The 26,282-nt window shown below is 44.7% G+C and overlaps 1 protein-coding gene across 1 annotated transcript in view; it reads right to left on the reverse strand.

The window, feature by feature from the left end:
• The window catches only part of LOC129705973 (mucin-2-like), a 119,337-nt gene that overhangs the window by 82,678 nt on the left and 10,377 nt on the right, over nucleotides 1-26,282 (reverse strand). The window contains 4 exon segments of the mRNA XM_055649948.1: nucleotides 485-600; nucleotides 701-791; nucleotides 4,070-4,184; nucleotides 5,801-6,062. Coding sequence (XP_055505923.1) covers nucleotides 485-600; nucleotides 701-791; nucleotides 4,070-4,184; nucleotides 5,801-6,062 — 584 coding nt within the window.

A 26,282-nucleotide genomic window follows, 5' to 3' on the forward strand; every position in this document is an offset into this window, starting at 1 on the left:
AAGGGTGGTGGGTGTATGGAACAAGCTGCCAGAGGAGGTAGTTGAAGCAGGGACTACCCCAACATTTAAAAAACAGTTAGACAGGCACATGGATAGGACAGTTTGAGGGATATGAACCAAATACTGGCAGGTTGACTAGTGTAGCTGAGACATAGGTTACACCAAAAAGCTGGAGAAACTCAGCGGGTGCAGCAGCATCTATGGAGCGAAGGAAATAGGCAACGTTTCGGGCCGAAACCCTTCTTCAGACTGAGACATATTTTGGCCGGTGTGGGCAAGATGGGCCAAAGGGCCTGTTTCCACACTGTATCACTATGACTCTCTATGACTATAGGGCTTTGTCTTTGCAAGTGGATGGTTCACTTTAAATGTACTTTAAATGCAGCATTTTCTTATGGAAGGGAGAGGTGGAGAAAGGATGAAGCATGACTTTTCCGATCAGATTCAAAATACAACCCTTTCAAACCCCTCAGTGAATTCTTACGTATTGTTCACACAGCGCACGGGTTTCCATCTCATGCTCGTCGAAATCGTGACATATCTCGTTTGGCAGATGTATTTTCTGCAGGTTTCCGAAGTGAATGGGTGAACGCTTCAGACCTGCAATTTATGAAGACACAGCAAGTAACATGTAGAACTGCACAATGAACACGTTATTTTTCCAACATAGTAAAAAAAAAGACTCGGGTTCTTGACTTACCATCTGCGATGAACTCGTTGTAAACAGGAATCCCATTATAATCTCCACAGAGCCCACAGGTCTGATTGTGATATTTTAAATCGAGCTCAACCTAAAATAATGAATAATAAGGTGATCAGTATTTTGCTAATACTTAATGGACATATCACATCCTCATTTATGACCTTATTTTGACCACAAGATACAAGCACGTCTGAAGTAGTTGTCCTCTGGTTTGGGTATAGATCCTCATCGAGGTAATAATACAGGCCAAGGCATTTAGCCCAGCTCGTTTGTTAAATGTTGTAATAACTCACGACATACTGTTGACACTGTAAGATGAAATATGTTTGCCTAAATCATATTTATCAATAAAACTTCTGAAGAAAATATTTTATATACCCAGGCACAAAACTAAGATTAGTCCAGAACCAGGGGCTACAGTTTAAGAATAAGGAGTAAGCCATTTAGAATGGAGACGAGGAAATACTTTTTCTCACAGAGAGTGGTGAGTCTGTGGAATTCTCTGCCTTGGAGGGTAGTGGAGGCGGGTTCTCTGGATTATTTTAAGAGAGAGCTAGATAGGGCTCTTAAAAATAGCAGACAGGGGATATGGGGAGAAGGCAGGAACGGGGTACTGATTGGGGATGATTAGCCATGATCACATTGAATGGCGGTGCTGGCTCGAAGGGCCGAATAGCCTACTCCTGTTGTCTATTGTCTGTTGTCTATTATTTTTCAAATGTAGACATGCACAAAAATCTAGTAGCATAGAACAGTACAGCACAGAAACAGAGCCATCAGCCCAACGTCTGTGTCAAGCGCGATGCCATTTTGCCAGCACGTGCTCCATATCCCTCCAATTCCAACATATACAGGTGCCTCTCCAAAATCCTCTTAACTGCCACTACCATATCTGCCGCTGCCTCACGCTGCCTCAGCAAGGCCAGCAGCATAATCAAGGATGCATCGCACACTGGCCACTTCCTCTTCTTCCCTCTCCCATCAGGACAAAAGGTATAGATGTGTGAAAACGCACACCTCCAGATACAGGGACAGCTTGTTCCCAGCTGTCATCAGACAAAGGCAGAGGGTGGTGGGTGTATGGAACAAGCTGCCAGAGGAGGTACTTGAGGCTGGGACTATCCCATCATATAAGAAACAGTTGGACAGTCACAGGTACATGGATAGGACAGGTTTGGATGGTTTTGGACCAAGCACAAGCAAGTGGGACTAGGGTAGCTGGGACATTGTTGGCTGGTGTGGGCTAGTTGGGCGGAAGGGCCTGTTTCCACACAATATTACACTATGACTCTATGACAACTGAATCATCCTACCACAACCAGAGAGCAGTGCTGAACTGTTATGTACCTCTTTGGTGACCCTCGGACTATCCTTGATTGGACTTTGCTGGCTTTACCTTACACTAAACGTTATTCAATTATCATGCATCTATACACTGTAAATGAGTCGATTCTCATCATGTATTGTCTTTATGCCGATTGGTTCGCACGTAACAAAAGCTTTTCACTGTACCTTGGTACACGTGACAAAAAACAAACTGAAATTGAAACTGGTCATCAATCATCCTTTGGCATTAATCCTGCATTAATACATTTCTCCCTGCACTGTGCAAACCACAGATTTTACCACTCACCTAATGGTGGGGGCAATTTGTAGTCGGCATATCTGAGATATGGGTGAAACCAGAGAATTCGGTGGAAACCCATGTGGTCACAAGGAGAACATGCAACATCGACACCAACAGAACCAAAGGTTAATCCATCACTGCCATATCTTCTTTTCCACCGCCCCTGGCAACGCATTCCGGGCCCTCTGCTCTCTCTACATGCAAAACTTGCTCCGTACACCTCCTTTAAACTTCCCTCTTTGACCTTAAAGCTAGCTATGCCCTCTAATGTTTTGATATTTACACCCTGGGAAACTGATTCAGTGTGTTCTTTATATAATTTTATATGCTTCTATCAAGGCTCCCCTCAACCACCAACAATATATAGAAACTTTCCTTAAAATACTCTAATCCAGACAGCAATCTGGTAAACTTCTTTGGCACCCTCAACAAATCCTTGAACACCCTTCCGTAACAATGCAATGAGAACTCCACACAATACTCCAAATGTGACTTCTTCGTAGTTTTACAAAACAGCAACATGATTTCCTGACTCTTATTCTCAATGCCTTGATACATGATACAACATAGCATATAGAGTCAGAGTCATAAAGTGATACTGTGTGAAAACTGGCCACTGGACCCAACTTGCCCACACCGGCCAACATGTCCCAGCTACATTAGTCCCACCTGCCTGCGCTTGGTCCATATCCAGGTTTACTCCCTGCATCAATATTGTTAAGGGTCTTGCCCTTAACCTTGCATACTTTTCCCTTACATTTGACCGTCCAAAGTGCACCTGACAGACAGTTGCTCAGATTAAAGTAAATCTGCCATTTCTCTGCCCTTATCAGTAACTGATTTATATTCTGTGGTAAAGATAGACACAAAGTACTGGAGTAACTCAGCAGATCGGGCAACATCTCTGGAGATAAAGGATGGATGATGTTTCAGACCAGGACTCTTCTTCGGACTGAAAATAAGAGGTGGGTGTGTGTGTGTGGGGCAGTGGGTGGGTGGTTAAGAGCTGGAGGTGAGAAAAGACCAGGACCTGGATCAGAACAGTAAAATTTGTTACAATTTAGGTGAACACTATTGTGTATGGTTAGCATCTCAGCAGACTCTGTGTAATAGTCAGAGAGTCATAGAGTGATACAGTGTGGAAACAGGCCCTTCAGCCCAACAAGGCCCAACAGTTCCATACACCTACCACTCCTTGTGTGAAAAAGTTACTCCTTAGATTCCTATTAAATCTTTTCCCCTTCACCTTGAGCGTATGGTCTCGATTCCCCTACTCTGGGCAAGAGATTCTGTGCATCTACCCATTCTATTTCTCCCATGATTTTATACACAAATGTATAAATCCTGTATATCTTTTACAGGATAAATATCCTGTAGTACAATAGAGGCTATTGGATATTTTATATGCTCAAGAAATATTCTCAGAGATTCAATGTGCATGGATCATGGTACGCAGTGCCCAAGCAGTGTGAGGAGCCAGTTCATGTAATTTTGAATAGGTTATGGCACAAACAATTTATCGCTGTTCTCTATTGCTTGGAACTTAGAAGATTGAAGAGTGCAGCAAGGAGCAGGTCCTTCGAACCAACATTGTCCATGCTGAACATTGATGCTAAGTTAATCAAATCACCTCTGCTGGCAACTGATCCTTATTCCTCTATTCCACGCAGATCCATGTACTTCAAGATATTACAGCAAGGTCATTGTTTCTGGAATCTCTCTCCAGCCTTCACACTTACCATAAGAGCATCTTCTCTATTCCACATCAGAGTTATCCCAGATTTTCCGTAGACTTTAGTGTACTGAGTGTTGTGTTCTACATACACACCAGGCCCAAAGTAAGGGAGCGAGACTCTGAAAAAGAATCAGTTAAAAATACATTAACAGACTTCCCTCTGAATGCCACACTGAAGTGATTAAGCATGGAATCAGGCCCTTCAGCCCACCATGCTGACCATCCAGTTTACATCCAGCTTTTCTTCCAACACTTGATTCCGATTTTACTGTGGCTTGTTGATTTAAGTGCTCAAGTTCTCAAATATTATGAGAGTCTCTGTCATTGTGGAACCACTTGGACAATGTGTCCAAGGCTCCAACCAAACTCTGGGTGAAAAATTCTCCCTCAAATTCTTTTAAACCTCTAACCCCTTACTTCAACCTTTACTTTCTGGTCTTAGAGACTCTTCTGCAACGGGAAAGGTTCATTATGACCAATGCTGCGAATGACCCTCGTCATTTTTTTTATATCTCCATAAATTCACTCTCAGCTCCAAAAAAGATAAATGTTCCATCCTAAGTAACATTCTATGAATGAATCTCTTCTGCACTTTCTCTAGTGTGATCACATTGTTTCCATGGTGTATAGGGTGATTTCACGAAAGGTCACTGGAGCGTAGATCCTCACCCACGTGACCGCAAAATTTAACTGGAGTACACTTGGCACTTCCAGTACATGTTAGTGAAGCTGAAAAAAGTACTTTCACACCCGTTAAAAACCGCGAAAAATGGACAGTTTTTGAGCTGTAAATTACTGTGCCAGTCGGGGTGACCGTGAGGCACAGCTACCTAACTTTACAGTCCAGAAGAAAGATAAAAACTAAGGTAAATTCAAGAGGGAGCTGAAGGTTCAAAAACAGCGGAAGTGATCAGCGGACACTTGCCGTGGAGATATAAAGATAGAAAATATCGGGAATTATCGCATTTTGCTCGCTGCATTTCATCAAAAGTAAGGCATTATTGACTTTTTATCTTTATTCATTTGTTATATGAAAAGTTTTAAAAGTGAAAAATCCGTCAGTAAAATTGCAAAATCGCCCATGGTTCTCAGGTGGGTTTTAACATGCAAAATGAAAACGCTTCTGAAGCTAAATTTACCATTTAAATAATCGTAAACTATCAATGCGTTTTGAAATACATTTTACTCAGATGCAAGCTAAGGAATGGGATAATTGTCAGCTGTTAATTGGACAAAATCAGGACATTTTATTATTTGCCAAAATATATTTCTCAATGTTTCTTGTTTAAAGCCTGCACATTCACCCAAACTACTTATTTATTTATCATCTAATAACAGACAAGCCTGCAGCATGGAATTATGTCAACAATCCTGATTGGGCACCCACTGTGATCATTGAGAAATATATTTGTTCCCTTACAGCTAAACCTGTTTCTGTCCCAGCTGAATTATTATTTTTGCTTTCTTGCCAGGGGAAATAGTCAAAAGTGCAAATTACAATTATCTAATATATATCCTAAATTAATAGTAAGAAAGTCCAATGCGTCACAGAGTGAGATTGCTATTCATCACCACAGACAAAAAATTCATGCCAATGACAAGACAGAGAGCAAAAGAAGGGAGAGCAGGAGAGAACTTTTAAAATAAAGCAGTGTTTCAGCATGGTTCGCCCACAAAGGCTTCTCAATTACTGACAAGAAACACACATGCAATACAAAATAATTGTCTCACTTACATTTCTTCATTGATGACTATAAATTTTGGTGTCATGTAAATCACAATATCCTTGATCTTTGCTGTGATGCCATGTATTTTGGGGTGTCCCTTATAAATGGTACGTTTAATATGAATGGAGAACTCTTTACTTTGTGAGTTACAGTCAGTCACAAAATTATATTCACATGTTCCTGGAAATTGGTAGACGTCTCCATCGAAGGTCTTAAAGTGATTGTTCCCCCAGGTGCTGCAGACATGGTCCCGATGGTTCGGTAATCTGGCTGTGAAATGAAATGTCTCAAATTTAGTAACGACCGAGAAAAACGTAGACTGAGAAATAACTACAATCTGGACTTTCAAAGTAGAGATTACAAAATTAAATAAAGGAAAAGCAGACACAAGTGACTGCAAATGCTGAAATCTAGAGTTAAAAAAACCCCAAACTGCTGGAATAATTGACGAAGGGCTGCAACCCGAGATATTGCCTGCCCATTTCCCTTACACAGATGTGTAGGGAGGAACTACAGATGCTTGTTTAAAGCGAAGATAGACACAAAAAGCTGAAGTGACTCAGCGGGTTAGACAGCATCTCTGGAGAAAAGAAATAGGTAATGTTTCCCATTCCTTTTCTCCAGAGACGCTGTCTGACCTGCTGAGTTACTCAAGCTTCTTGTGTCTATCTTCCCTCACACAGATGCTGCCTGACCCACTGACTTCCTCCAGCAGTTTGTTTTTTTGCAAAAGACATAACAATTTCATTATTCCCTTCCAATCCCCCAAATCTACAATGTTACCACAATAAATAAATCCCAAATAGTTAGTGACAAATTACAATTATTATTGCACAGCACCAAATGAAATGTTCAAAATTAATTCTCACCATGTTTGATTTCCACACAGAATGTATATGAAATGGCCCAACTCAGCAACCATATCGTGATACTCCAAATGGCCATCATAAGCAGAGCATCAAGATGTGCAAACTTAAAGGCGCAAATCACACAATGCAGCACCTATATAAACCATTTTCGAGTGTCATATAAAGTTTATTGTAGGGTGTGTTTATGAAGAGCATGTTAGTTTTCCTCGAGATAGTGTATGTATATGGCTACTTGTGGGTGGAGTTAATACATGGGAACCCTTGTGCATGCCAACTACTCCGGCGGTGCCAAGCTACTGGCCCGTGGGCCGGATGCGGCCCGCGAAGGGGTCCAATGTATCTTTGGTCCAATCTGGCCCGCCGGATTGATTTGGGGAAATGATTTGCCCGGTTCGCCTTTACTTTATTCTCCGGTGAGCGGAACCCCGCGGTCGCCCGCCCGACCCAGTCCCAGCGTTGCGTCTCCCCCGTGCCCGCGCACCACCATCCGCTTGAATGGGAGCCGACCAGCCACGCTCGCTCCCGCGACCAGCCCTGTGCTCACCCGGGTCCCAGCGCCCGCCGCCTACATCCAACCTCTCTAGAAGCTCCACACGTCCCACGGACAGCAGAAAGATTTTAAACCGTTCTCAATGTTAAGTGAAACATTTAGTGGACCTGCCACTAAACTTTTATTTTTAAAGAAATTTAGGAAAACGTCACCCATTGCTTCTCTCCAGAGATCCTGCCTGTCTGCTGAGTTACTCCAGCATTTTGTGTCAATCTTTGGTTTAAACACGCATCTGCAGTTCCTTCCTATACAAAATTATCATGTATTCCCTATCTTTACTGAGTTATAGAGGACCAATAGGTCGGAGTGGGAGTAGGATTGAGATTTACGGTGACAGGCAACAAGACCTTCAGGGTGATCCCATGGACTAAACACACATGGTCACCCAACCTGCGTTTGATTTCTACAATGAGATCAATCTTGAAGTTAAAAATGTGTAGGAAGGAATTACATATATGTTATGATGGGGGGGGGGGGGGGGGGGGGGGGGGTGGTAGGGGGGTTCAGAGAGGGGGTGGGGGGGGCTGATGAGGTCTGACGAAGGGACTTGACCAGAAACGTCACCCATTCCTTCTTTCCAGAGATGACTGCCAGTCCCGCTGAGTTACTCCAGCATTTTGTGTCTATCTTGAAGTTAAAAAGACAGTATAGGGTGAAAGTGCAAAAAATAGCATTGTTTTTTCTCTCACTCATTACTCACAACTTTCTTATAGCCTATTTCTCTGTTAATGCCAATCATAAAAGTAATGCTTGCTAGACAATCTTCATAAGAAACAAAATTCGTAAAGTGAAGCGCTTTGTATTTATAGCAGAGACTGCGACACATGAGAGCAGGTTGAAAAAACATGTGGAAACATGTGCGCGTGCGTTTGTGCGTGCACAACTGATCTGGCCCGCATGAAGTCACATTTTGCCGAATCCGGCCCGTGGCCTAAAATGAGTTTGACACCCTGACTTGCTGGTGCGGCATTCTGGCTTTCGGCGGCGGCCTGGAGCTGATGCAGCGGGGCTCGGAGCTGAGGCTGCAGGACCCGGAGCTGAGACTGCGGGACCTGGAGCTGGGGCGGCTGCCCGTAGCTGGGGCGGCGGCCCGGTGCGGAGATTGCGGGAACCGGAGCGGAGACTGCAGGACCCGGAGCTGGGGCAGCGGCCTGGAGCTGATACAGCGGGGCTCGGAGCTGAGGCTGCGGGACCCAGAGCTGGGGCAGCGGCCTGGAGCTGGGGCGGCTGCCTGGAGCTGGGGCAGCAGGGCTCGGAGCTGAGACTGCGGGACCCGGAGCTGGGGCAGCGGCCTGGAGCTGATGCAGCGGGGCTCGGAGCTGAGGCTGCGGGACCCAGAGCTGGGGCGGCTGCCTGGAGCTGGGGCAGCGGGGCTCGGAGCTGAGACTGCGGGACCCGGAGCTGGGGCAGCGGCCTTGAGCGGAGACTGCGGGACCCGGAGCTGGGGCTGTGGCGGGCCGTCTCGAAGCGGAGAAGGCATTCCGGCTTTCGGCGGCGGCGACATCACCACGGAGGTCCGCTGGACTGGAGAGCGGCATCTCCGGCCTGGATCGATCGCCTCAGCGCAGAGGGAGAACAAGGAGGGAAGAGACGGAGACTAAGACTTTGCCTTCATCACAGTGAGGATGTGCTTGGTGAACTCACTGTGGTGGATGTTTAATTTGTGTTTATTGTATGGTTTGTTATTATTGATTCTGTGTATGACTGCAGGCAACATAATTTTGTTCAGACCGAAAGGTCTGAATGACAATAAAGGATCTATCTATCTATCACTGGATGTCTGGAGCCCAAAATGGTGCTCATGCCTGTACATTGGCCATCTAGTGAAGACCGAGAACATATCTTGCACTTGTTTAATGCTGCAACATCACAAGACGGTCTGTGCTTGGTACAGGGAAATCTTAAGTTCATAAATGATAGGAGCAGAATTAGGCCATTCGGCCCATCAAATCTGCTCCACTATTCAATCATGGCTCCCTCCCTGATAACCCCATTTTCCTGCCTTCTTCCCATAACCCGACACCCGTACTAATCAAAAATCAATCTATCTCTGCCTTTAAAATATCCATTGCGGCCTCCACAGCCTTCTGTGGCAAAGAATTCCACAGATCTACTACCCTCTAACAAACAAAATTCCGCCATCTTCCTAAAGGGACGTCATTTAATTCTGAGGCTATGACCTCTAGTCCTAGACTCTCCCACTAGTGGAAACATCCTCTCCACATCCACTCTATCCAAGCCCTTCACTATTCTATGAAAATCATACTGTCAGTCGTACAGCATAGAAACATACTCTTTGGCTCAAATCGGCCATGCTTACCAAGGTGCTTACCTACACATGCCATTTTGCTGCATTTGGTTCATATTCCTCCACTCATCTGGTCATGGTTGTGGTACCATCATAGGAACATGAAAATGAGTAACAGGCGGAGGTCCCTCAGACTCTCCAGCCTGCGCCACCATTCAATAAAATTGTGGTTCATTCAACTGTAACCTCAACAACATGTGGTAATCATAAAATTCCATCGTATCCTGTACCTCTCCACCTCCTCCCTTCAAAATGATCCAGTGATTTTGCTGTCAGGGCCTTTTGAGAAGCGTTCCAAACAACCACCACCAACTAAGAGAAACAGGTTTTTTGTTTGTAAAGAGGCAGCACAGTGGCACAGAGGTAGAGCTGCTGCCTCACAGCGCCAGGGACCCGGGTTCGATCCTGACTTCGGGTGCTGTCTGTATGGAATTTGTGGGGTGACCATGTAGGCTTTGTCTGGGTGCTCCTGTTTCCTCCCATATCCCAAAGTTAAGCAAGTTTGATTTGCTTCTGTAAATTGCCCCTCGTGTGATAGAACTAGTGGACGGGTGATTGATGGTTGGCATGGACTTCGTGGGCCGAAGGGCCTGTTTCCATGCTGTATCGCAAAACTAAACTAAACTAAACTTACAGGAGGAAACATTTACCTCAGATCCCCCTCACCTTAAGCCTATGCCCTCTTTGTTTTAATTCCCCTACCATGAGAAAAAACATAATGAAATACACCTTATCTGTCCTGTTATAATTCTATGTCAGCTCTCAACCTCCTGTACTCCTGGGAAAACAAGCCCAATCTCTCACCATATCTACAGTGCTCCATTCCAGGAAATATCAGAGTGAATCTCCTCTGCATTCTCTCCAGCGCAACCGCACCCTCTACATAGTGCAGTGACCAAAGCAGCATCTAATACTCGTAGGTAGTCACAAAATGCTGGAGTAACTCAGCGGGACAGGCAGCATCTCTGGAGAGAAGGACTGAGTGACGTTTCGGGTCAAGACCCTTCTTCAGACTCTGAAAGCGGCCTAACCTGTAATTTGCAAAGTTGTACATAATATCCCAACTTTTATATTCCGTGCACCAATCTATGAAGGAAGCATGCTTTTTTCACCACCTTATAATCTGTGCTGTTACTTTCAAAGAGCTATAGACCCTAAGCTCTCTTTGCTCACCTAAGGAACTGAGCATGTTGATTAACCCTGTTTGACTTTCCAAAATACATCAGCTCACGCTAGCCAGATTAAATTCTATCTGCCACCACTTGGGCCAACTTTTCATCTGATGTGCATCCTGCTGTGACATCAGACAAACTTCCTCGTTATCCACAATCCCAATTTACTAATTATACTTTGTACATTTGCATCTAAGTTGTAAATGTACCTCACAAATAGCAAAGGTTTCAACCCCGATGCCTACAAATCATCAGGAGCCATAGACTTCCAGTTAGAAAGTCATCCTTCCACTACCACATTCTGCTTTCTATCAATGACACAATATTAAATCCAATGAGCCAGATTGCCTTGGATCCCATGTTGGGTATTATGTACAACTTTGCAAATTTCAGGTTAGGCCCTAGCTTTCTGGAGCAACCTCCCACAGGGACTCATTGAATGCCTCGCTAAAGTCCATATAGACAATGTCTACTGGCCTGACTTCAATAATTTCCTTTGTTGCTTCTTCAAAAAACTAAATTCAATGAAATATGAATGAGAGTTCCATGCTGACTATCTCTAATCAGACTCTCCCTTTTCAATTGTACATCAATCCTTTCTGCAACAATTCCCCTATCATGCTGCAAGGATCACTGGCATGCAATTGTCTGCTCTATCCCTGCTGACCATTTTACATAAAATAATAACATCTACTATCTTCCAGTATTCTGGCATCTCACCTGTGACTAATAAAGATGGAAACATATCCAGCAATGCTCCAACTATGCTCGCCATAAAAAGCTGAGCTAGATCCCATCAGGCCCAGGAATGTATCTACCTCTATGTGTTCCATGATTATGAATGCTTTCTCCTTCTAATTACTGATCATCTCATTATTGACCTACTCCAGATTATCCGCATGCCCTCCTAATATCTTTATTAACATTTTGAAAGGTAGAGATGCTCCTAACCTTTTTCCCAGCATGGAAATAATCAAAATAGTCAGTTTTGGTAGGTTTTATGGAATGAGCTGCCAGAGTAGGCAATCGAGGCAGGGCATATCCCTATTATCAATCCCTATTGTCAGTTGAGGAGATGGTATATGTGCTGCACATGATGTACACAATGCCGGGATTATCATCAAGCCTCAAGGAAGGAATGCCAATATACTTCCATTCCCAAATAAAAACACAAAACATGGAAAATAAGGCCACAATCTGGCCTTTTGGTCCACAAATCAATGTGATCACAGTAGATCATCCCAGTTCTATTCCATGTCCCAGCTTTCTTCCCATTTTCCATTATCATTTTACCCCAGGTAATTGTATGTGGCCCTTTCTTAAATACATTTAATAATTTACCATCAACTCCTAACTGTGGAAGATAAAATCTGACATATCATCACTGAGTGAAAACTTATTAGCTCATCTCAGCTTTAAATGGCTCATCCCATGCCCTGAAGCCATACCCATTGGTCCTGGGCTCCAGCCATCTGCAACATGGCACCTGCATCCAAGAAGTCAAACCATTGGGAATATCTGTACATGGCCTTCCCAGTCCTGTTAAACGTTGTAGGTTGATGTGAGGCTAGATCACTGGAAGTATTTAAGATGGAAAGGTGTTGTCAAGCTAGAAAGGGTACAGATAAGATTTACGAGGATGTTGCCAGGACTAGAGGTGGGTGAATCGAGGAACAGAGGACATAGGTGAAGGGGTAAAGATTTCACTCACTCCCCACCAACATCCTCAGGACTTTCTACAGGGGCACGGTGGAGTCTGTACTCACGTACTGCATCAATACGTGGTACTGCACCTGCAACTGCTCGGACAGGAAGGCTCTGCAGAGGGTAGTGAGGGGAGCAGAGAGGATTATTGGGGTCTCCCTACCCTCGGTACAAGAACTGTTCCAGAGCCGCTGTCTGAAGAAAGCACAGAGAATTGCCAAGGACAAACTGCGCCCCCTCCACACACACCTGGATCTCTTGCCATCAGGCAAGAGATATCGAAGCATCAAAGCCCGGACTACGAGGCTGCTAAACAGCTTCCTACCACAGGCTGTGAGGCTGCTAAACAGTCACTCTGCACTCACAGTCACTTGACTTGACTCTGCGGCTGGCACGGACACTTTAATAACTGGCACTGGCCACTCAAATCAGCGGCCCCGGACATTTTTTTATGATTGGTTTACTGTATTTTAACAGTGTGTTTTTTACCTGCTTTTAACTATTTATTCTGTTCCATCAGGGACTGGATTGTTTTTTTTAGTGTTATTATGTGAGAAGTGTTTTTAAATTTCATGTGCGAGGCTCCACTATTCACTGGGAAACGTCTTTTCATTTTGCATTGTACTTGTTGCTTGCAAGATGACAATAAAGGTTGATTGATTGATTGATTGATAAATAGGAATCTGAGGGATCCTTTTTCACACAAAGGATGTATGGAACAAGCGGCCAGAGGAGGTAGTTAAAGCAAGGACTATCCCAATGTTTAAGAAACAGTTCGACAGGTACATGGATAGAACAGGATTAGCGGATTATGGGCCAAATGCTGGTAGGTGGGAGTAGTGTAGCTGGGACATGTTGGCCGGTGTGGGCAAATTGGGCTGAAGGGCCTGTTTCCACGCTGTACCACTCTATGACTCGATGATTAAGACACCGCGTCAAACAGGGTAAGGAATCCTCCTCGTGATTACCACCAGCCCTCCTCCAGTGACTGAAGAGACAGTTCTGCCCACATGTCGATCGATGCATGAAATAAGCATCGAGGGAACAGAGTGCTCTCAGAGTATGGGACAGTTTTGGTCGTCAATTTGAATGGTCATCACTGACTGAGATGGCCGAGTGCTGCCAACATAAACCATCAGCACATATCTGTTCTTTGTACATTCAAGTGATGTGATATTTGCAGGCTGAACCATAATTTGATAGACCATCACTAGCTGCCCTTGGGAATGTGCTGGTGAGCTGCTTTCTTGAATCAATGCAACATTTAACAAACAGGGTCATGTGCCAGCAAGTATGTAGTGCATGCACATGCAGCACTGAGAGATGGTGACATTGACGTTTTGCCAAAATGTGGTGAATCAAATAATTTAGCCAAAGGAAGATTCCACACAGCTCCCGACCCACCACTGCCAAATCACTAGAACATAGAAAACAAAATAGTACCGCACAGGGACAGATCTATCAGCCCACAATGCCTGTGCCACATAATCACCTTCCCCGAGTAAGCTATGATCCAGTCTGCATATTTCTTGATCTTCGTTCCTTTTTAACCTCTCAATTTCACACCTTACCCTTCCATATCTCTCGTTTCCCTCTCCCCGACTCTCAATCTGAAGAAGGGTCACAACTTGAAACGTCACCCAGCTATCTAAAAATGCTGCTTGTCCCGCTGAGCTATTCCAGCATTTTGTGTCCATCTTCAAGATAAATTAATCTCATCTGCCTGCAAATGATCCATACCCCACCATTCCCTGCATATCCATGTGCCAATCTAGCAACCTCTTAACCGGCACTATCAAATCTGTCTCCACCACCATCCCTGGCAGCGCATTCCAAGCTCCCACCACCAACTGGGAAAAAAACTTGCCCCACACATTGCCTTTAAACCTTGTTGCTCTCACCTTAAAGCTGGTGCCCACTAGTCTTTGACATTTCCACCCTGGGAAAAAGGTTCTGACTGTCTCCCCTATCTAAGTCTCCAATAATTTTACATATTTCTATCCTAGCTTCTGGAAGGAGAGGCCGGGTGGGTCTGCCAACTGACTGTGCCAACTCTGCTTCTTCAGATAGAACAAAGCGATCTCACAACCAACAGGTAACATCTGAGCTCTGCAGTTCTGCCACATCTGGTTGTGTATTGTGGCAGATAATTAAACAACTCACTGGAAGAGTAGGCTCTACACTATCCCACTCTTATCAAAGATAGACTCAAAAAGCTGGAGTAGCTCAGCAGGTCAGACAGCATCTCTCGAGAAAAGCAATAGGTGACTTTTCGTGTCGAGACCTTTCTTCAGACTCTCATCAAATACTCGCATACACAATGGGGCTACAAGAGCAGGTCTAAGGCTAGGAATTCTGTGAGTAACAGTTCACCATCTGTAAGGTTCAGGTCAGGAAACCTCTCCTCTCCTGGATAAATGCACCTTCAATAACATGTTTGTTAAATGTTGCAAGCCACAGTTACAGTCTGTGTATGTACTTTGAACAGCAAATTGTCAACGCTGAAGAAATCTATAGGAAGGAACTGCAGATGTTTATTTAAACCAAAGATAAACACAAAAAGCTGGAGTAATTCAGCGGGTCAGACAGCATAGCTAGAGAAAAGGAATAGGTAACATTTCGGGTCGACACCCTTCTTCACACTGTCTCGACCCGAAATGTCACCCATTCCTTTTCTCCACAGATGCTGTCTGACACGCTGAGTTATTCCAGCTTTTTGTGTCTAACTTCTGAAGAAATCTATGCTGCTCGTCAAAATAATAAGTAGCAGGTTTTACTACATTTACAAATAATCTTTTCGGTCAAAAGTGCCCTAAAGGTCATGAGAATTGTTGTAACCTTTTTAACTCAGTTAATTACCCTCTCCTTTCCTCTCTCCCTCTTACACTATGAGTTTAGCACGCAACCGTGGGTCCTGAATGTAGATATAGACTGTGATTTAAATTTTAGTCAGCTTCCTTCATCATTTCAACAAAATTACATGAGATAAAGGTTAATTGAATGTGAATTTTTCAATGATTAATATATTAATTATGGTGAGAAATGACAGTGAAGAGACTACATCCTCATTTTTGTCTACTTTGAGGCCAACTGAAGCGTTAGTATGATTCAGAATAAAGCTACCTCAATATTCTTCCATCATATTCCTCAGGGCAGTTGTAATATTGGTTGGATTCTCAACAAAGAGATAAAAAATGTACTTCTGAAATATTTTCCTCTCGTCCACACTTACATTTCCTCTGATCCTTAGATTGTCAACAATGGGATTAGTGTAGATTGCCAAACAGGTTGGCATGGATGTGATGGGCCGAAGGGCCTGCGTTGGTGCTATATAATTCATACCAAGGGTTTCGGAATGCTTAATCCTAACTTCTTGACTCTAACTGAGTTAGGGCATTTAACTTGGTCACAACAGGTGGGCAGTTTAGATAAGGTTCAAACTAAATTCTAGGAGTGAGTGAGTGAGTAGTGTGATAAAATGGTCTTGGAACACCCCAAAACTAAATAAAATTCTGAATAGATTTGTCATAAAGATTCCGTATTTATTTCAATGCCATTTTAGATATTAATAAAATAAACACAAGTGCATGTCAACCAAGGGCTGGCCTGGTTCCTCCCTGGAACCCTGTGTGCTTACCAGCTGTTGTGCAATGGAATTGTTTGCTGTACGCACTATGAACATCCTGGACCACATGCAAACACGCAGTACAGGGACTGAAAAAAACCTAACCCTAACCCATTTTGAAAGGTAATTAAACTAAGCAAACTAAATGTACCAAACCGGGTTTGATGTAAGTAAGAACAGTAAAAATATTTTGATGTCCGTTGCATCCACCAGGTATCATGTTACATACCATTTATAAGTGCATTTTACTTGTTTATTAATCTTAATCAAGATGTGTTCATATATTTCCCCAATCCAAATTCCCTGTAGAAAAGGGCTATAAGGGTGGCGCAACTATAGAGCTACTGCCTTACAGCGCCAGAGACCCGGGTTCGATCCTGACTACGAGTATGTACGGAGTTTGTACGTTCTAACTAGTGACCTGCGTGGGTTTTTCTTCGAGATTTTCGGTTTCGGTTTCCTCCCCAAATACCAAAGTCGTACAGATTTGCAGGTTAATTGGCTTGGTTATAAATGTAAAATTGTCCCTAGTGTATGTAAGGTAGTGTTAATGCGTGGAGATCACTGGTTGGTGCGGACTCGGTGGGCCGAAGGACTCCTTTTGGTGCTGTATCTTTAAACTAAAACTAAAAAATAACTGGAGGAACAGCACGTCATATTCCACTTGTGTAACTTCCAACCCAGCAGTGTGAACATTGGATTCTCACATTTTAGGCAACAACCCCCACTCTCATCTTTTTTTCTCTCTTCCCTGTGCCCCATCCAGGGAGGAGAGAAAAATGGGTGCATATGCCTTCCCTCTGTACCGTTCTATCTATATCCCTCCCCCTGACTTATCCTTTCTCCTTTTGTTTCCATTTTACCTCAAGCATTTGTCCACCTATCTGCCAACCAACGCCCCCCCCCCCCCCCAGCTGTATCCACCTTTCTTTACCAGACTTTGCCAGACTTTGCCAGTCCCATTTGCCCTACCCTCATCTCTCTTCCAGCTTTCACCCTTCATTTACAATCAGTCTGAAGAAGTGTCCAGATGTCTAAAACGTCACCTATCCACGTCCTTCAGAGAAGGTGTCTGACTCGCTGACTTTCTCCACCTTTTTGTTTTATTTTTCTACAGTTTCTTGCTTCTCACTGCACATATTGATCAATGTTTGGACCTTACACTCCAATCCCAGCAAGATATTTTGTAATTATTTTGACAGGAGGGTAAGATACCAGAGATGGGAAATCCAGGGAACGTTGAGAAGGTAGTATGAAGCCATTCATAGTACCACATATCTCTAGAATTAGTGTTTTCTGCAAATTTACACTGATTCTATCCCAAAATTATGTGGGTGTTAATTACTGGGGCAACGGTGAAGGTGCATAGCAAGCCAGCAGTGAGGGAAGCATTATTTGGTGAGCAGGAAGTCATGGAGTCATAAAGTGATACAGTGTGGAAACAGGCCTTTGGCCTAACTTGCCCACACCAGCCAACATGCCTCAGCTATACTAGTTCCATCTGCCTGTGTTTTGTCCATATCCCTCCAAACCTGTCCTATCCATGTACCTGTCTAATAGTTTCTTAAATTTTGGGGATAGTCCCTGCCTCAACTGGCACCTTGTTCCATACAACCACCACCCTTTGTGTGATTAAAGTTACTCCTCAGATTCCTATTAAATAATTTCCCCTTCACCTTAAACCTATGTCCTCTGGTCCTCGATTCACCTACTCTGGGCAAGAGATGGTGCATCTACTCGATTTATTCCTCCCATGATTTCATACATTTTATGTCAAATAGGAAGGGTTTGGTCATAGATGATTAGTTAATTCGGGGAGAGTCCAGGCACGTGTGCGCCTACAGAAATAATGCTTGGAGCAACCAGGCATGGTAAGGGAGATCGACAATCTAATTTCCACAGTCCGTGCCACTGCCATTTGCATAGGGAAGAGCAAGTGCGGAACAAAGACTCAGAATTAAATTAATATCAGTCTGAACGCTATCACGAGTTGTAGTTTGGTCAGCTATCTATTGGTTGACAGATCTGAAGATCAAATGAATGAAGGAGTAGCACAGAAGACAGGTGTTCCCACATCACAGAAACTGGTCTCAGATCTCACACCAAGTAGAACTGCACTGTGGGAACAAGCACTATCTGAATGAAATGGAGCTAGTAAAAAACGAGGTCACAATATTTACATTTGTAGCGTTGGTAGATGGATTGGGAAAACACGTTGGTTGCATAGTTAAATAAATCAGAATGATATCCTAATAGAGCTAAATGGCATGGACACATGTCCTATGACCTAACTCATCTATGCCGATCAAGTTGTTTTACCAAGCAAGCCTCACTTGCTTGCTCCTGTCCCATCTTCCTCTAAAGCTTTCTTGTGTACTTGGCCAAGTGCCCTTTAAATGCCATAATTGTACCCCACCTCTACCACCTCCACTGGCAGCTCATTTCATGTACACAACACCTCCTGTGTAATATGGGCCAAACACAGGCAGGTGGGAATAGCGTAAATGGGACAGGTTGGTCCATATGGACAGGTCAGGCCGAAGGGCCTGTTTACACACTGTATGACTCTATGACTCTAACAAATCGCTTGCAGCTTGAAATGGCCTCTGTCAGGATAACTAACTGTCCCAACATCCCATAGGGATGTTGTTGTGTAATGAGTCCTTCCAGGGCTGGCTGATGAGCTCTCAGCTGTGATGTTAAATGCTGGCAGCTGCAAGAGCTTCAATCCTGAGCACCTTCTGCTCCTGAAACAGTGGCACCATGAGGGTAGGCGTGCCAGCATCTCTTTATTTTTAGGTTTAAAGAGATTCAGCATGTTACAAAATGCACTAACAAACTTCAACAGATGTACTGGAGAAAGTATCCTGACTGGTTGCATCATAGGCTGAAACATACATTCCGATGATACAGGAATGCAAGAAACTCTGGAAAGTGGTCGGACTCAGCCCGGTCCAACATCGGCACAACTCTCCCCACCATTGAACTACCTACGTGAGGCAGTGCTTGAAGAGAGTGGCAGCTATCACCAATGATCCCCACCATGCCATCTTCTCACTGCCACCATCAGGCAGGAGGTATAGAAGCCTGAGATCCCACTCCACAGAGTACAAAATCCTTAAATGCATTAACATTCAGGTGGATCTTGTGATGGATGTCCATAGCTCTCTGAAAGTTGCAACACGGACAGATAGGGTGGTAAAGAAAACTTACGGTATGCATGGTCCATTGGTTTTTGAAATTGCGTATAAGAGTCAAGAAGTCATGTTGCAGCTTTATGGTTAGGGGGTATTGTGTGCAAACCTGGTCTCCCCATTACAGGAAGGATGTGCAGGCTTTGGAGAAGGCACAGAAAAAGTTCACCAGGACGTTAGGCGGATTAGAGCTACAAGGAACAGTTGGACAAACTTGGATTGTTTTCTCTGGAGAGTTCAAGTGAAGACCTGATAGAAATATACAAAGTTATGAAAGGCACAGACAGTGTAGATAGTCGGAACCTTTTTACCCAAGGTGAAAATCTCAAAGATGAGAGGACTTGGGTCTGTGGTAAAGTTTAAAGGTGATGTGCGAGACACAGGTTTTTTACACAGAAGTAGTGGGTGCATAGAATATGCTGCCAGGGTGCTGGTGGAAAAAATCCTGATAGTGACATTTAAGAGACCTTAAACTCAGTTACATGAACTTGCAGGGAATGAAGGTAAATGGATCATATGCAGACAGATAGGATATACTCAAGGTATGCATACTTTGAAGAAGTTCTCCTCGCTCGAATACGACGAGATATGACCCAAGTTCTGTAACATATTTTCTTGGGGCTCCCCCTCTGTGATTCCTCCTGCTCTCTGACTCTATCGCATATCTTTCTTTCATTTGCTCTATATCTCTCTACACCATCTATATCTCTCGTTTCCCTTTCACCTGACTCTCAGTCTCAAGAAGGGTCTCGTACCAAAATGCCACCCAATCCATTTCTCCAGAGATGCAGGCTGACCCGCTGAGTTACTGCAGTTATTTGTGTCTATCTTTAGTTTAATTTGGCATCAGATTCAGCATAGACTTTGTAGACTGACGGGCCTGTTCATGTGCTGTACTGTTAAAAATGTTTTGGAAAACACTTTTCTGATGGTGGACTCAGGGGTACAGGAATGATCCTCCTCACTCTCACGAGCCGCACTTTCCTCACAATTGCCGTGCTCCCATCCCCTCTCATTATGGATGCCTCCTCTTCTTCTTCCAAAACCTGTTCAAAATACTAGCTTTGCAGCAATTGCCAGTCTGAAGGCTTCCAATAGTAAACTGCCCAAAGGATCTAACAGATGTCCACAAGAAGTTGATTTAATACAAATGAGACAAGAAGTGCAAAATCAAGTGAATTTTAGGGTATATTAGGAAAAAGAATGTTCGATTTCTAGACCCATGTTTCTTCAGTCTGAAGAAGGGTCATGACCCGAAAAGTCACCCATTCCTTCTCTCCAGAGATGCTGTCTCTCCCGCTGAATTCCTCCAGCATTTTGTGTCTACCCATGTTTCTTCTAACTGGCACACAGCTCCATGGCTTTACCACTTCTGTCTACAGTGACTTGATGTCTCCGGTTTTTTGATGTGCTTAGAACGTGCCTTGCCAGAGTACATTAAACAACCACTTAATCACGGATAGATTAGATTAGAATAGATAAGATTAGATTCCTTTATTGTCATTCAGACCTTTCGGTCTGAACAAAATTTTATTGCCTGCAGTCATACACAATAATAATAAATAACAAAACATACAATAAACACAAATTAACATCCACCACAGTGAGTTCACCAAGCACCTCCTCACTGTGATGGAGGCAAAAATCTTAGTCTCTATCTCTTCCCTCCTTGTTCTCCCTCTGCGCTGAGGCCGAAGATGCCGCCCTCCAGTCCAGCGGACGCAGCTGTAGTTGCGGGAGCTCCGGAAACAGGTCACCAACCTGCAACCTGCGAGCTCCCGTTCGTCCACTGGGCCCGCGGCCGAACCTCCGAAGTGATGTCGCCGCCGCCGCAGCTCCGATTCGGGCCGCTGCCGAAAGCCGGAACACCACCTCAGCAAGTCGGGCCAACGCCGGGAACGCAGCCTCAGTTCCGAGTCGGGCCGCTGCCGAAACTGGAACGCCGCCTCCGCTCTGAGTCGGGCTGTCACCGCCTCAGCTCCGAGTCCCGCCGTCTCAGCTCCGAGTCCCGCCGCTACTGCTCCGAGTCCCGCTGCCTTAGCTCCAAGTCGGGCCGCCGCTACCTCAGCCCTGAGGTCGGCCAGCCTAGTCCTGGCCGGCTCTGCCTCCGGAGCCTCGGAACGAGGTCAGTCGCAGTTGGAGGCTACCAGCTCCGCCATTAGGCCTCAGCGCAGACAGAGGCAGAGAAGGGGGATACGACAAGAAAAAGTTACATTCCCCCGAAGGAAGAGACAGAAAACATGTCCCCCGCCCCCACACACAACCTAATAAACCAAAATTAACTAAAACAGGTCAAAGAAAACAACAAAAAAATGCAAAAGCAGATGGACTGCAGGCGAGCCGCAACTGTTAACAGCCTCGCCACATGAGAATAGGCTGGATTATGAGAAAAATCCAATAAAAAATGAACCTTTATATTCAATAAAGGCCATGTTATAAATTACCTGGATTAGTCCAGTTCCAGATCATTAAATGCTTGTTCATTTCACCAAAAATTTTTTTAAAAATACAAAGAAGCCAAAAATCTGAAATAAATGAGAAATTGCTGAAAAAACTCAGCAGGTCATGTAGTATCTATGGACAGAGAAACTGTTAATGATTTAGATGAAACCATTACACCACTCACCCGTTCCTCCAATGCAACCTGTTTCCACCACTCAACCATCCCCCGACGCAACCTGTTCTCCCAACGTAATATTCCACCACTTACCCTTAGCCCCCAACTGTGCAGGTGTTGCTCATTTCCCTTCATCTTCTCCTCTTCACCCTCCTTTTCTCCCCTCTCCTCCTCCCCTCCCTCCCTCACCTCTCCCTCTCCTTTCCCCTACCTTCAGTCACTACCTCCCTCCCTCCATAAACCCTCTCCCCTCCCTACCCCATGACCTGTTGGGCCCCGTTCTCCCAATGCAATATTCCACCACTCACCCGTTCCCCCAATGCAACCTGTATCCACCACTCACCCATTCCGCCAATGCAACCCGTTCCCCCAACACAATATTCCATCATAGTGCCCAACTGCGCAGGTGCAGCTCATATACTCCCTCTTCACCCTCCCTGTTCTCTCCCCTCTCCTCCTCCACTCCCTCCCTCACTTCCTCCTTCCTCTCCTTTCCCCTATCCTCAGTCACCCCCTCCCTCCATAACCCCTCTCCCCTCCCTACCCCCTCCTTTCTTTCTATCTCCCTGCTCCCCCACTCCTCACCTCTCACCTATTGCACTCCCCCACTAAACACAATGTTTAAATACCATTTCTCCTCCTCCCCTTTCCCACTCTCTCCCTCTCCTTGTTCCAACAATGTAACAAATCTCTCATCGCACTGGGTGGAACACTGTTGATGGGCACTTTATGTAAATGAGATCCCATTGTGATGTCATTGTCAGTTGGAGCACTGCTCATGGGCAGTTTATGTAAATGAGATCCCATTGTGACGTCATAGCTGTAACTGCCACTGCAAGTACAAGTGATTCTTTCGCAATCTGGTTATGTAAAGTTAAAAATGTGAAAAACTTGAAAAATGTAACATCAATCTGAACAAAACTTAATAAAAACACACCACAAGACAATTGTGAGTAAGATGGTCCAAAAATTTGTAGTGCTATCGTGTACCATTTTGGTGTAGTTCCAGGAGCACGCACGCACACAGAATTACAAACAAGATGAGTTTTTAGTAATATGTTGGGTTCCTGTAATATGGGAGGCCTGGTCCCCCAACTCAACTCGTTCCCCCAATGCAATATTCCACCACTCACCCATAGCCCCCAACTGTGCAGGTCGGCTGATTTTTAATGCAATATTCCACCACTCACCCATAGCACCCAAGGGAGCCCTGGTACCCCAATGCAACCCGTTCCCCAACATAGTCCCCAACTGTGCAGGTCAGCTACTTTTTTCACCCTCCTTCATTTTAAACTTTTAAAAATTGCACTGACAAGTTTTTATTCCTTAATGCGATGTAGGTGTCACCGACAAGGCCATTACACTTTGCTGTGGCTTTGCAATCACATTTGTGCTGTAGATTCTTCCCCTGAAGGACATTCACTATCAAGGACTGGGATAGCAACATTGTAGCTGGTAGGGGAATTTTGACATCAAGGCTGGTAACTGCCAGTTCAGATGGAAGAAATCTTTCTGAAAGTGGAATTTTGTAAAGCTAAAAATGTTCATAACGTAAAATATAACATCAATCTGAATGAACTTGTTGAAAACATACCACAAGAAAATTGTGAGTAAGGTGGTGCAAACATTTTAGTGCTATCGTGTATCATTTTGGCGTAATTTTGGGATCTCTCTCACAAACAAGATGAGAGTTATAGCAATATACTAGACCAAGTGGGACCTGTTGGGTCCCTGTCACAAGGGAGGCCTGGTTCCCCAACGCAACCCATTCCTCAACGCAATATTCGACCATTCACCCATAGCTCCCACGGGAGGCCTGGTCCCCCAACACAACCCGTTCCCTCATATGGAAAGGTTTATGGGCCAAATGCTGACTGGTGGGATAAAAGAAGAAGGGGTATTTCGGTTGTGAAGGACTAGTTAGGCTGAAGGGCCTGTTTCCATGCTGTATGATTCTATGACTCAAAGTGTATAAAATGATGAGAGATCTGTATGGAGTGGATATTTGGGAGCATGATCCTGTTGATGGAAGGGGTGAAGCTAGAAGTCAGGTAGAAAAATAAAAGGGAAAGAATTGTGACAGGAGGCAAAACCCTTCTTATGCGGCACGTAGCTGGAATTGGGAATGTACTGCCTGTAGACATGATGGACACAGGGTCCATTGAGTCCTTCAAATGGGAGAAGGATTCAGAAAGAATCTGTACATGCAACCAGTGATTGCTCTGTTCAAAACCTAGTGCAGACACAGTGGGACACAGTGCTTCTTCTATGAAATGATAAACAATAATGCGATGGAAGTATTCTTTATTCCTTCATAACGAATAAGCTGCTGCCTGCTCATCTCAGTGCTCATTAGTTCTCTCGCGATGACTGCTGAATCAGCATGAATTTTAATGGACACTACAAAACAGGAGGCCATTCAGCCTAAAGAGTGCATGCCAGCTACTGATGACATCTGCACCATTCCCCTATTTCCTCTTTTCTTTGATAGCTCTGCAACTTCCTTCACACCTCCCATCACCCCTTTTTGACTCTTTTTCTCCTTCACGTAGGAGTGATCTGCATTGGCCATTTAACCCACTCGAAAGTCTTTAGGATGTGGGTAGAATCTGGAGCACCCAGAGGAAAACCACACGGCCACAAGACAGCACCCGAGGTCAGGACTGAACTGGGGTCCTTGCAGCAGTAGAGTTTGAGTGCCCCTTGCTATGTTAATCAGCCACCCATGCATGCTCTGCCACTATCTCTGATGGAAAGAGCCAACTAACTTATACCTAGCTAGTTATACAATGGGTTGGTATTTAGTCGAAAGATGCTTACACTGATATTATTTTCAAGTTAATAAATTAATCGTATTATTTTCAAATGAATAAATTAATCGTGTTTAGTTTTGTAAACATCTAGAGTTATTTTGCAGTTATCTCCTCAACTATTTCTCCGATAAAATCTTCAGTTGTACAATTTACATTGGTTTCTATTGTTTGGCTTCACGAGTGCAAACACCTTTATGAGTGAATGATACAATGGTTGCTATTTGTACAAATTGTCACCCATTCCCAAACAGGATCCAGAAACAGGAACACAACATGATGCAGAGAAGTTTCAATTACTATCTATTTATACTGAGGTGTGGTGAGGGCATTGACGAAAAGGGAGCGACTCAGACTGAAATGTTTAATTGCTTGCTTTTGTTGCATTAATAGTGTAGTCATCGAGTCATAGAGGGTCATAGTCTCACCGCGTGGAAACAGACGCTTCGGCCCATTTGCCGACACGGACTAACATGTCCCATCTACACTAGTCCCACCTGCCTGCATTTGTCCCATATCCCTCTAAACCTGTCCTCTCTAACTTCGTAACCCATGCATTCCCTCTCTCTCCATTACTCCCCAACTTAAGTCGCACTAGCTTCTCGTCCTCATCTAGCAAACAGCTACCAATGACCTGTTTCCTTTATCATTGTTACATTTATGCACATATTTCATTCATTTGTTCTACATCTATGTACATCACCGTGGGATGCAAGCAGAAGCCCCCATGTGGCGCATTCCGGGCAATGCTGACGACAGAAACTGTACCACAGTGACGGACTGAAGTAGCCAATTCTGCAACCACTGACCGCCAACCGTCACTGACCGACCGGAAAGACCTGATATGGAAGATGGCCGGACACGAGGAAGAAGACCGTCTGTATCTATCGCTTCTCCTTCCCCGACCATCAGACTGAAGATTCTCGACCTGAAACATCACCCATTCCTTCTCTCCAGAGATGCTGTCTGGCCCGCCGAGTTGCTCCAGCACTTTGTGTCTATCCATATACCTGTATAAATGTTTCTTAAATGTTGTGATAGTATCTGTTTTAATTACCTCCTCCGGCAACTCAGTCCATACACCTTCCACCCTTTGTATAAAAAAGTTACCCCTTAGGTACCAATTAAATTCCCGGTTCCGATGGCGCTGTGAGTCAGCTGCCTCGCCTGCAGTGGGTTCGTTGTTTCGACTTTTTTTTTTTTTTTAAGTCAGTCCAAAAGTATGTGTTAGTGTTTCTCTGTATGTCTTGTGTGGGGGGTGGGGGGGGGGGGGGGGGGGGGGGGGGGGGGGGGATTGGGGGGGAAACCATTTTCAGGCACCTACCTCGATGGAGATGCAACTTTCTTCCTTGTTGCTTCTTCGCCCCCCCCCCGCCTTCCTCGCCGCTTTACAGCTGGTTTGTTGCGGCTTCAGCGGCGGTGCAGCGAGGACTTTTAACGTTGCGGATCCCCTTGTCGGGGGTCGCCAGAGAAGTGCTCCGACCGCTGGCCTGCGGCCTACAACATCTTGGAGCGTCGGTCTGCGAAGCTTCAGGCGGCAGGCGTGGAGCGGACTTTACCATCGTGGAGCGGGCAATCCCTCACTGGGGGTCCCCGGAGAAGAGCTCCGCCTGCGGCCTACAACATCTGGAAGCCGCAGTC

The sequence above is a fragment of the Leucoraja erinacea genome, chromosome 18 (genome assembly GCF_028641065.1).
Source record: "Leucoraja erinacea ecotype New England chromosome 18, Leri_hhj_1, whole genome shotgun sequence".
NCBI lineage: Eukaryota > Metazoa > Chordata > Chondrichthyes > Rajiformes > Rajidae > Leucoraja > Leucoraja erinaceus.